The sequence below is a fragment of the Balaenoptera acutorostrata genome, chromosome 1 (genome assembly GCF_949987535.1).
Source record: "Balaenoptera acutorostrata chromosome 1, mBalAcu1.1, whole genome shotgun sequence".
NCBI classification, from domain to species: domain Eukaryota; kingdom Metazoa; phylum Chordata; class Mammalia; order Artiodactyla; family Balaenopteridae; genus Balaenoptera; species Balaenoptera acutorostrata.
This window is the reverse complement of record NC_080064.1, coordinates 170,127,066-170,139,923: the sequence shown is the minus strand read 5'-3', so window position 1 is coordinate 170,139,923 and position 12,858 is coordinate 170,127,066. Positions and strand designations below refer to the sequence as shown.

The 12,858-nt window shown below is 34.0% G+C and overlaps 1 protein-coding gene across 1 annotated transcript in view; it reads left to right on the top strand.

Moving 5' to 3' along the window:
• The window catches only part of CATSPERE (catsper channel auxiliary subunit epsilon), a 264,240-nt gene that overhangs the window by 89,847 nt on the left and 161,535 nt on the right, over positions 1-12,858 (top strand). The window contains exon 8 of the mRNA XM_057536226.1: positions 2,315-2,421. Coding sequence (XP_057392209.1) covers positions 2,315-2,421 — 107 coding nt within the window. The remainder of the gene's footprint in view (positions 1-2,314; positions 2,422-12,858) is intronic.

The window sequence follows — 12,858 nt, the reverse complement described above, 5'->3', positions numbered from 1 at the left end:
ATCTCAAGCATTCCTATACACTAATGATGAAAATCTGAAAGAGAAATTAAGGAAACACTCCCATTTACCATTGCAACAAAAACAATAATATACCTAGGAGTAAACCAACCTAAGGAGACAAAAGACCTGTATGCAGAAAACTATAAGACACTGATGAAAGAAATTAAATATGACACATAAGGCACTGATGAAGGAAATTAAATATGATACAGATAAATGGAGAGGTATACCATGTTCTTGGATTGGAAGAATCAACATTGTGTAAATGACTATACTACCCAAAACAATCTACAGATTCATTGCAACCCCTATCAAATTACCAATGGCATTTTCCACAGAACTAGAACAAAAAATTTTACAATTTGTATGGAAACACAAAAGACCCCAAACAGCCAAAGCAATTCTGAGAAAGAAAATGGAGTGGGAAGAATCAGGCTCCCTGACTTCGGACTATACTACAAAGCTACAGTAATCAAGACTGTATGGTACTGGCACAAAAACAGAAATATAGATCAATGGAACAGAATAGAAAGCCCAGAGAGAAACCCACGCACATATGGTCAACTTATCTTTGATAAAGGAGGCAAGAATATAGAATGGAGCAAAGACAGACTCTTCAATAAGTGATGCTGGGAAAACTGGACAGCTACATGTAAAAGAATGAAATTAGAACACTCCCTAACACCATACACAAAAATAAACTCAAAATGGATTAAAGACCTAAATATAAGGCCAGACAAAAACTCTTAGTGGAAAACATAGGCAGAACACTCTATGACATAAATCACAGCAAGATCCTTTGTGACCCACCTCCTAGAGAAATGGAAATAAAAACAAAAATAAACAAATGGGACCTAATGAAACTTAAAAGCTTTTGCACAGCAAAGGAAACCATATACAAGATGAAAAGACAACCCTCAGAATGGGAGAAAATATTTGCAAATGAAGCAACTGACAAAGGATTAATCTCCAAGTATACAAGCAGCTCATGCTACTCAATATCAAAAAAACAAACAACCCAATCCAAAAATGGGCAGAAGACCCAAATAGACATTTCTCCAAAGAAGATGTACAGATTGCCAACAAACACATGAAAGGATGCTCAACATCACTAATCATTAGAGAAATATAAATCAAAACTACAATGAGGTATCACCTCATACCAGTTAGAATGGCCATCATCAAAAAATCTACAAACAATAATTGCTGGAGAGGGTATGGAGAAAAGGGAACCCTCTTGCACTGTTGGTGGGAATGTAAATTGATACAGCCACTATGGAGAACAGTATGGAGGTTCCTTAAGAAACTAAAATTAGAACTACCGTATGACCCAGCAATCCCACTTCTGGGCATATACCCTGAGAAAACCGTAATTCAAAAAGAGTCATGTACCACAATGTTTATTGCAGCACTATTTACAATAACCAGGACATGGAAGCAACCTAAGTGTCTGTCGACAGATGAATGGATAAAGAAGACATGACACATATATACAATGGAATATTACTCAGCCATAAAAAGAAACAAAAGTGAGTTATTTGTAGTGAGGTGGATGGATCTAGAGTCTGTCATACAGAGTAAAGTAAGTCAGAAAGAGAAAAACAAATGCCATGTGCTAACACATATATATGGAATGTAAAAGAAAAAAAAAGGTTCTGATGAATGTAGGGGCTGGACAGGAATAAAGACTCAGACGTAGAGAATGGACTTGAGGACACGGGGAGGGGGATGTGTAAGCTGGGCGAAGTGAGAGAGTAGCATTGACATATATACACTACCAAATGTAAAATAGATAGCTAGTGGGAAGCAGCTGCATAGCACAGGGAGATCAGCTCGGTGCTTTGTGACCACCTAGAGGGGTAGGAAAGGGAGTGTGGGAGGGAGACGCAAGAGGGAGAGTATATGGGGATGTATGCATACATATAGCTGATTCACTTTGTTATACAGCAGCAACTAACACAACAATGTAAAGCAATTATACTCCAATAAAGATGTTAAAAAGAAAGAAAGAAAGAAAATTTTAAAACTAAAGGTATTTATTTAAGAGCCTCCATAATCTCAGTTTATTCAGGATTCTGATTGTGCATAGTGTTTTCAACATGTTGGAAATTTTGACATTTATATTTCATAAGGTTCTAATAGGGAGGAAGCTATATAGTAGGAAAAATACCAAAGCTGAATCTTGAAAACGTGGTAAATTTATAAATATAAACAATGTCTTAACTAAAATAATAAATTCAGTATATCATGATGTAATTTCCGATTAATTTTGGCTCTGAAAATATTAAAAAGAGGAATTTTTTTTTTCTTACAGAATTCCATAATACTTAGCAAACAGTTGGCCACTTTGGGACAGAAGCCTGCCATATATACCATTCTGAGGAGAAAAGTTTATTTTCCACATAGAAAAATGAAGAATGGGTATTTAATTTTTAAATTTCAGATATAAAATTTATGTTTAAAATTAAGTAAAATAATTATCAGAAACTTCAAGAAATTTAAAAACCCTAGTGGAATTTCCTGAAATATCTTATATGTAATTTCCAAGAAGCTTCTTTGAACACATTAAAATTGTGATAATCAGAACTAGTTACCAACTCAGACAATACCAGTCACACTCCAATAGTTTCACAATTTGTATTAATAGCTAAAGGTCAATGCAAGAGTCTCATTCAGGATGGTGGCAAATCCTAGCAATATCTCAAAATGTTTCCTGCTGGTTCTTTAAAGTGAGCCACAGTGATATGACTGATATCACGATCATTACCATCATCAGTGCACGGGCGTACGCATGCTCACACATACACGCACACACCCCTGAGAAGTAAAATCTGTTACTGTTAAAGTTAGTAGGTGATCATGAGGTTTAGACAAACATTTTTTTAAAATTTATTTTATTGAAGTATAGTTGATTTACAATGTGCTAATTTCTACGTATAGCAAAGTGATTCGGTTATACATATACATATATACATTCTTTTTCATATCCTTTTCCATTATGGTTTATCACAGGATATTGAATATAGTTCCCTGTGCTACACAGCAGGACCTTGTTTTTTATCCATATATATAATAGTTTGTATATGCTAATCCCAATCTCCCAATCCATCCCTCCCCCACTCCCCCTCTCCCTTGGCAACCACAAGTCTGTTCTCTATGTCTGTGAGTCTGTTTCTGTTTTGTAGATAAGTTCATTTGTGTCATATTTTAGAGTCCACATATAAGTGATATCATATGGTATTTGTCTTTCTCTTTCTGATTTCCTTCACTTAGTATGATAATCTCTAGGACCATCCATGTAGCTGCAAATGGCATTCTTTCATTCTTTTTTATGGCTGCGTAATATTTCATTGTTTATAAATACCACCTCTTCTTATCCATTCACCTGTCAGTGGACACTTAGGTTGTTTCCGTGTCTTGGCTATTATAAATAGTGCTGCAATGAACATTGGGGTGCGTGAATATTTTCAAATTATAGTTTTGTCCAGATATATGCCCAGGAGTGGGATTGCAGTGTCACATGGCAACTCTATTTTTAGTTTTCTGAGGAACCTCCATACTGTTTTCCATAGTGGCTGCACCAATTTACATTCCCACCAACAGTGCAGGAAGGTTCCCTCTTCTCCACACCCTCTCCAGCATTTATTATTTGTAGACTTTTTAACGATGGCCATTCTGACTGGTGTGAGGTGTACCTCATTATAGTTTTGATTTGCATTTCTCTAATAATTAGTGATGATGAGCATCTTTTCATGGGCCTGTTGGCCATCTGTATGTCTTCCTTGGAGAAATGTTTATTTAGATCTTCTAACCATTTTTCAATTGGGTTTTTTTTGATATTGAGTTATATGAGCTGTTTGTATATTTTGCACATTGATCCCTTGTAAGTTACATCATTTGCAAATATTTTCTCCCAGTCCCTAAGTTGTCTTTTCGTTTTGTTTATGGTTTCCTTTACTATACAAAAGCTTGTAAGTTTGATTAGGTCCCATTTGTTTATTTTTGCTTTTATTTCTATTACCTTGGGAAACTAACCTAAGAAAACATTGGTACAATTTATGTCAGAGAATGATTTGCCTATGTTCTCATCTAAGAGTTTTATGGTGTCATGTCTTATATTTAAGTCTTCAAGCCATTTTGAGTTTATTTTTATATATGGTGTGAGGATTTGTTTTAACTTCATTGATTTACATGCGGCTAGACAGGCTTTCTTAATCTATTGAGCACCTAGGCACAGGGCAAGGTGCTTATAACTAAAAGATACAATACTTGCAGTCATGGACCTTATAGTTTAGTGGGGGAGACAAGTAAACAAATAGATGCTATGATAGAAGTGAGCCCAGGGTGAAGTGAAATATATAGATGGTACAGCAACTAAGGCTTCGAGGGTGCACTAACGAAGCCTCAGGGAGGACATTCCTAAAGAGGTGACATCTGCATTATTGAAAAGAAGTAAAAGTGAGCCAGTTGGAGGAGGCTTTCAAAGAGCAGGGCAACACATAAGAGGGCCTTCAAACAGAGACCTAAGAAAGCAGATGCATTCTAGGAGATGCAAAGAAGTTCAATTCGTGGTTAAAGTAGAGGGTGCCATTTAGAGAGAGAAAATATTAATCTGGAGCTGAAATTCCTGCTGATCTTATAAAACTTTGGGTGTTAGGTAGGGAGGAGAAGCAGTTGCTATAAAACCAAGCCAAAGGCCTTGTCTCATTAGCAGGCAGGTAGGAAGGTTATTGGTACCATTTGTTTCTTCTCTATTTTTAACAGCTTTATTGAGATACAATTCATATACTACACAATTCACCCTTTTAAAGTGTACAATTCAATGATTTTTTAGGATATTCACAGAGTTGTGCAACCACTATCTAATTCTAGAACATCTTTATCAACCCAAAAACAAACCCCATTCCCTCCTCACCCAGCCCTTAACACTGCTAATCTATTTTCTGTCTCTGTGGTTTGCTTATTCTGGATTGTTTCATATCAAGAGGATCATGCAATATATGTTCTTTTGTGAGTGGCTTCTTTCTGTTAGCATAATGTTTTTAAGGTTCATCCATGTTGTAGCATATATCAGTACAGTTGACCCTTGAACAACAAGGGTTTAAACTGCACAGGTCCACTTATACACAGGTCTTTTTTTTCAATACATATGTACTACAGTACTACACAATCTACAGTTGGTTGAATCCACGGATGTGGAACTAAGTGTATGGAGAGCCAACTGTAAAGTTATACACAGACTTTTGACTGTTGGTGGAGGTGGGTGGTAGGGGAGGCAGCATCCTGACCCCTGCATTGCGCAAAGGCCAAATGTATTTCATTTCTGTTTATTGCCAAGTAATATTCCATTATATGGGTATACCAACATTTCATTTATTCATTCTTTAGTTTCTGAACATTTCGGTTGCTTCCGCTTTGGGGCTATTATGAATAGTGCTTCTATGAACATTTATATACAAGTTTTGTGTGGACATTTTTCATTTCTCTTGCATATATACCTAAGAGTGAAATTCCTGGGTCATATGGTATCTAATTTCACTTCTTTGTGGTCAGAGAAAATACCTTATATGATTTCAATCCTTTTAAATATATTGAGGTTTATTTTATGGCCTTACATATGGTCTGTCCTGGAGAACTTTCCATGTACACTTATGAAGAATTTGTAGTTTGCTGCTGTTGGGTGGAGTATTCTATACATGTCTGTTAGGTCTAGCCAGCTTACAGTGTTGTTCAGGTCTTCTATTTCCTTGTTGATCTTCTGCTTGTTGTTTTACCCATTATTGAAAGTGGTATATCAAAGTCTACAACTATTATTGTTGAATCATTTCTTTCTCCCTTTTTTCTGTCAGGTTTTGCGTCATGTATTTTATGTCTCTGTTGTCAGATGAATACATTTATAATCATTATATTTCCCTGATGGACAGACCATTCAACATTATAAAATATCCCTCTTTATTTTTGGAACTTTTAATTTTGTTTTAAAATCTGTTTTGTCTGATATTAGTATAGCCACTCCTTTGCATGATATATTTTTCCCATACTTTTTTTCCCAACCAATTTGTATTTTAGAATCTAAAATGCATCTCCTATAGGCAGCATATAGTTGGATCTTCTTTTGTTACCTAGTTTCTGCCATTTCACTGGTCTGCTTAGTCCCCTCACATTTAAGGTTATTACTGACATAGTTGGATTTATGTCTGTCATTTTCATTTAATATATTTCTTATGTCTTTTTTTTCATCTATTCCTCCTTTACTGTTTTCTTTAGTATTGAGTATTTTCAGTGTGTAACAATTTAATTACATTAATTTTTTTCACTATATTGTTTGAAATATTTTCTTAGTTTTTTATCTAGGGCAGGCCATATATATATATATATATATATATATATATATATATATATATTATCAGAATCTAATTCAGATTTATGCTAACTTAATTCCAGTGAGAAATAGGAAAGCATTCCTATTTCCTACCCCAACTGGCCTTGTTTGCTACTATTGTTATGCATATTATTATATCTATATATGCTATAAACCCAATGACACATTGTTGTAACTATTAGCTTGAGTAATTTTATACCTTTTAAAGAAGCTGAGGGAAGAAAGGAGAGCCTTTCTTAATAAGTGCTTAATAAGTGCTTAATAAGTGCTATACATATTATGTATAGCACTTGTATTAACTTCCTTATTTACCATATCTGGTTCTCTTCATTTGTTCCTATGGATTTGAGTTATCATCTGTTGTCATTTCCTTTCTCCAATATAGCTGTGTTCCCATCCCTCTCTATAATGTTGTTATTAGCAAATATATTACATTTTTATGTTATAGGCCCAACAATACAATTAAACACATGTTGCTTTATAAAATTGCTTTTAAAATCAGTTAAGAGAAAAACGGAAAAACATACATTTATACTCTTTTTTTTTTTTTTTGGCTGTGTTGGGTCTTCATTGCTGCACATGGGCTTTCTCTAGTTGCGGCGAGCGGGGGCTACTCTGTTGCAATGCGCAGGCTTCTCATCACGGTGGCTTCTTGTTGCAGAGCACAGGCTCTAGGTGCATGGGCTTCAGTAGTTGTGGTGCGTGGGCTCAATAGTTGTGGCTCGTGGTCTCTAGAGCGCAGGCTCAGTAGTTATGGTGCACAGGCTTACTTGCTCCAGGGCATGTGGGATCTTCCCAGACCAGGGCTCAAACCCGTGTCTCCTGCATTGGCAGGCGGATTCTTAACCACTGCGCCACCAGGGAAGCCCCATTTATACTCTTTTATAATTGTATAATTACCTTTACCATTATTTTCTGTGGTTTTTTTTAATGTGGATTTGAATTACTGTGTGCTGTGTCTTGCTTTCAACCTGAAGACCTTCCTTTAGTATTTCTTATAATGCAGACTTTCTATGACAAGTTCTTTTCTTTTTGTGTATCTGGAAAAGTCTTACTTTCTACTTCATTTTTGAAAAATGAAGTAGACTTATTTTTTTCTGTTGACTTTTTTTCTCTCCACACTTTAAATATGTGATCCCACTGCCTCTGCCCTCCATTATTTCTTATAAGAAGTCAGCTTTTAATTTGGTGTGTGTGTGTGTGTGTTGGGTGAGGGGGTGTGCCTTCTTTGTAATGTGTTGATTTTCTCCTGCTGCTTTTGAGATTTTCCTTTACTTTGGCTTTCAACATTTTTGCTATGATATGTTAAGTGTGTGGATCTCTTTGTATTGATCCTACCTGGAGTTTGTTGAGCTTCTTAGACGTATAGATTAATGATTTTCATCAAATTTGGGAAGTTTTCAGCTATTGTTCAAATTTTTCCCTCCTTTTTTCCTCTCCTTTTCTTCTGACACTCCAGCTACATATATGTTGATGCAGTTAATGATGTCACACATTCCTCTGAGGTTCTATACATTTTTCTTTACTTTTTTTCCCTCTCTCTTTTCTTTGGATCGCATAATCTCAATCATCCTACAAGTTCAGTAGTTCTTTCTTCTGACATTTCAAATCTACTGTTTAGTCCCTCTAGTGAATTATTATTTTTTGTTTCCTTGTTTATTTGTTTAGTGATTGACTGGACTATTTTAGTGCAGTTTATTTCCCCCACAACATGAAGCCTCTGAGGTCATCCCTCAAAAGGCACAGTCTTGGGCATGCACATGACCAACCTGGTTGTTTTATATTTTAAAATATTACCCAGTAAACTCATTCCTTCAAAAACTAAATTACAAAGAAAAAAAAAGAGAGAGAGAGAGTGGAGGAACCTATAAATTAGAAGCTATTTATCTTAAATACTGTCTGGATATTTAGATATTCAGGAACTACTGTTAAAATATTATGTGATGACTGTGATGTCACTTGGTTTTTAGAAAGTTTTTATCTTTTAAAGATATATAAAATTGAAATGGTAATAAAATTAATCTCCTTCTTCAAGCCATCAAGCCCAGATGGTTTTGTGAGCAAATTCTCCTAAGGCTATTGGCATAAAATAACAATCTCTATATTATTCAAACTAAATAACATATGTTTAAGAATATGGAAATCTTTTCAATTCATTATGTAAGGCTAGCATAGTTCAAATATAAAAAATTGGGCAGACAGAGCTCAAGAATATGTTAATTTTTTTTAATATAGATGCATTGTTACTATATTAAAATCAAAACCACTTTATTTTTAAACATGACTTTAAAAATTCTAGAATGTGGTTACATATGCAAAGATGTTTCAATATTAGGAAATTAATGTAATTTACTATAGTAATAGATTAAAGGGAAAAAATGACATAATTGTTTACAATAGGTATGAAAAGAGTTTTTGATAAAATCTAACATGCATTTTTGACTTTATAAATGGTTAATAAGTTGGAATTAGGAGAAAATTTGCTTAACTTAAAACAAATATACATATCAGAGACTAAGTTAATTGATGAAACATGAATTATTCTCATTACATCATGAAAAATAAAAGCATGCTTATTTTTACTTGTTCTCCCACATTGTATTTATAATCCCAACAAATGTGATATGACCAAAGGAAGAAAGGTAATAAGAAGAAAAATGTAACAGAGTGAGCAGGAGGAGGAAGGGAAGGAAGAAGATTTCTGGAGAAGAGAGGAGGAAGTGAGGAAGAAGATAGAGAAGGAGATTAGGTTAGGGGAGAACATAGGGAAATATTGGGAGTGTAAATTGGTAAAACAGGTAAGTTGAAAAATATAGACTTGTTTAAAATATTTTGGAGGGAGATTGCTGCAGAATGTATATTTTAAATATATGTAACCTATGACTTAACATTCCCACTTCTAAGAATTTTTTCTATAGAAATACTAGCATGAGTATGTAAAGTATTTGTATATGTATGTTTATTTAAGAACACTTTGTGGTGAATTCTACCAAATATTTAAAGAAGACTTACTACCAATCCTTTTCAAACTCTTCCAAAAAATAGAAGAGGAGGGAAATCTTCCAAACTCATTTTTCAAGGCTAAAATTACCCTGATACCAAAACCAGAAAAGAACACTAAAAGAAAAGAAAACGTCAGGCCAATACTTGATGAGTATAAATGTAAAAATTCTCAACAAAACATGAGAAAACCAAATTTAACAATACCTTTAAAGGCTCAAACACCATGATCAAGTTGGATTCATTTCAGGGATGCAAGGATGGTTCAACACGCAAAAATCAATCAGTGTAATACACCAGATTAACAAAATGCAGGATAAAAATCATATGTTTGTCTCAATAGATACAGAAAGATCATTTGGCAAATTTTATCATCAATTCATGACAAAAACTCTCAAGAAAGTGAGTATAGAGGGAACATACATAATAAAGGTGAATATAATAAAGGCCATACATGACAAGTCCACAGTAAACCTTATAATCAATGGCGAAAAGCTGGAAACTTTTTCTCTATGATCAGGAACAAGACAAGGAGGCCCTCTCTCACCACCTAATGCAACATAGTACTGGGAGTCCTAGCCAGAGCAATTAGGCAAAAAATAGAATAAAAGGCACCTAAATTGGAAAGGAAGAGGTAAAACTGTCTCTATTTATAGGTGACATGATCTTATGTATACAAAACCCTAAAGACTACTCCAAAAACTATGAGAACTAATTTAAAAATTCAGTAGATTGCAGGATACAGAATCTATATACAAAAATCAGTTGTATTTCTATACACTAACAATGAACTATCAGAAAGAGAAACTAAGAAAACAATCCCATTTACAATTTTATCAAAAGAATAAAATACATAGGATTAAATTTAACCAAAGTGGTAAAAGATCTGTACACTGAAAACTATGAGACATTGATGAAAAAAAAAAATCAAAGAAGACAAAAATAAATGGAAATATATTACATGTTCATATAGAGAACTAATATTGTTTAAATGTCCATACCATCCAAAGTAATCTACAGATTCAATGCAATCCCTATCAAGATTCCATTGGCAATTTTTACAGAAATAGAACAAACAATTCTAAAATTTGTATGGAACCACAAAAGACCTCAAATAACCAAAGAACCTTGAGAAATAAGAACAAAGCTGGAAGCATCACACTACCTGACATTACACTGTATTACAAAGATGTAGTAATCAAAACAATATGGTATGTGCATAAAAACACATAGGTTAATGGTACAGAATCAAGAGCCCAGAAATAAACCCATGTATACATGGTCAGTTAATTGATATTAACTGGTTAATATCAATATATATATATATCAATATATGTATCAATTGATATCAATATATCAATATGTCAATATAAATTGATATCAATATATCAATATAATATCAATATCAATTGATATTAACTGGTTAATATCAATATATATATCAATATCAGTTGATATTAACTGGTTTGGTTAATTGATATTAACCAAAATATACAATGGAGAAAGGGTAGTCTCTTCAATAAATGGTGTTGGGAAACTGCAACATGCAAAAGAATAAACCTGGAAACTTATTCTACATCATACACAAAAATGAACTTGAAATGAGATTAAAGACTTAAATGTGTGACCTGAAACCATAAAACTCGTAGAAGAAAACATAGATGGTAAGCTCCTTGACATCAGTCTTGGCACTGATATTTTGGATCTGACACCAAAAGCCAGTTCAACAAATAAAAAGGCAACCTATCGAATGGGAGAAATTAGTTGCAAATCATGTAACTGATTGGGGTTAATATCCAAAATATATTAAGAACTCATGCAACTCAATAGCAACAACACCAAAATCCGATATAAAATAGAGGAACTAAATGGTCATTTTCCCAAAGAAGACATATAAGTAGACAACAAGTATCTGAAAAGGTGCCTGACATCACTAATCACAAGGGAAATACAAATCAAAACCACAATGAAATATCACTTCATACCTGTTAGAATGATCATCATCAAAAAGACAGGAGTTAACAAGTGTTGGCAAGGATGTGGAGAATAGAGAACTCTTGTGCTCTGTTGGTGGGAATGTAAATTGGTACAGCCTTATGGAAAACAGTATTGAGCTTCCTCAAAAAATTAAAAATAGAAGTACCATATGATCAAGCAATCCCACTTCTGGGTATATCTCTAAAGGAAAGGAAAAAAGGATAATGAAGAGATATCTGCATTCCTATGTCTACATCAGCATTGTTCACAGTAGACTATATCTATATTATGGGATATTATTCAGCCATGAGAAAGAAGAAAATCCTGCCATTTGGCAACATGAATGGACTTTGAGGGCATTATGCTGAGTGAAATAAGCCAGACAAAGACAAGAGATACTTCATGGTATTAGTTATATGTGGAATCTGAAAAAAAAAAAAAAGTCAAACTCAGAAACAGTGGTCGCTAGGGCTGGGGGGTGAGGGAAATAGGGAGAGGTTGGTAAGAAATGTATGAACTTTCAGTTATAAGATGAATAAAGTCTGAGGCTCTAATGTAAAACGTGGTGACTGTAGTTGATACACTGTATTGTATACCTGAAAGTTGCTAAGAGAGTAGAACTTAAATATTCTCACCAAAAAACAAAGAAAGGAAGAAAGATAAACGTGTGAGATGATGGATGTTAATTAACCAGGTTGGGTGGGAGGGAATCCTTTCACATTATGTATGTATATCAAGTGATGTACACTTTAAATATCTTACAGTTTTATTTGTCGATTATAGCTGAGCAAAGCTGAAATTTTAAAGAGAATATTTTGCAAACAAAAAACAAAAGTTAAAATAACTTAAAAACTTATCAGGTGGGAAATCTATTCTGCTGTAAGAAGTTAAGTTTTTGCCTAGCTTTATACTGCTGTAAGTCACATTATCCTACTTACAAATATGTTTTTCATGGAGAAATATATTTTCAAACATTTCCTTCTTAAGCTATGTTCCTTATATTAAGAATATTTGCATAGATATTTTTATCCAGTTGGGTTAATTAGAGCTAAATTAATAATAACATAGTGAGTTAATTATCATCAACATCAGTGGGTAAAAATCAGTCTCCTAAGATAAACATAATGAGCTAACACAAACTTCCACTATATTCTAATAAATGTATAGTCTCAAGTTTATATCCCAATATCCGTAGAACTATTATATAAAATTTTGAACATCACGCAAAAGCTCTTTGCCATTTTTAGGAAGCAAACCTATTCAGAAATTCAACTTTATGATCAAATATTGTCAGGACAAGATGGTGGAGTAGTAAGACGCTGCCTGGGTATGCCTCCTCCCATGGATATGCCAAAATTACAACTACATATAGAGAGACTATCTCTGAGAACAACCTGAAGACTAGCAGAAAAGATATTCCACAACTAAAGATAAAAAGGAAAAACCACATTGAGATGGGTAGGAGTGGCCAAGACAGTCTAACTGGGACTCACACTGCT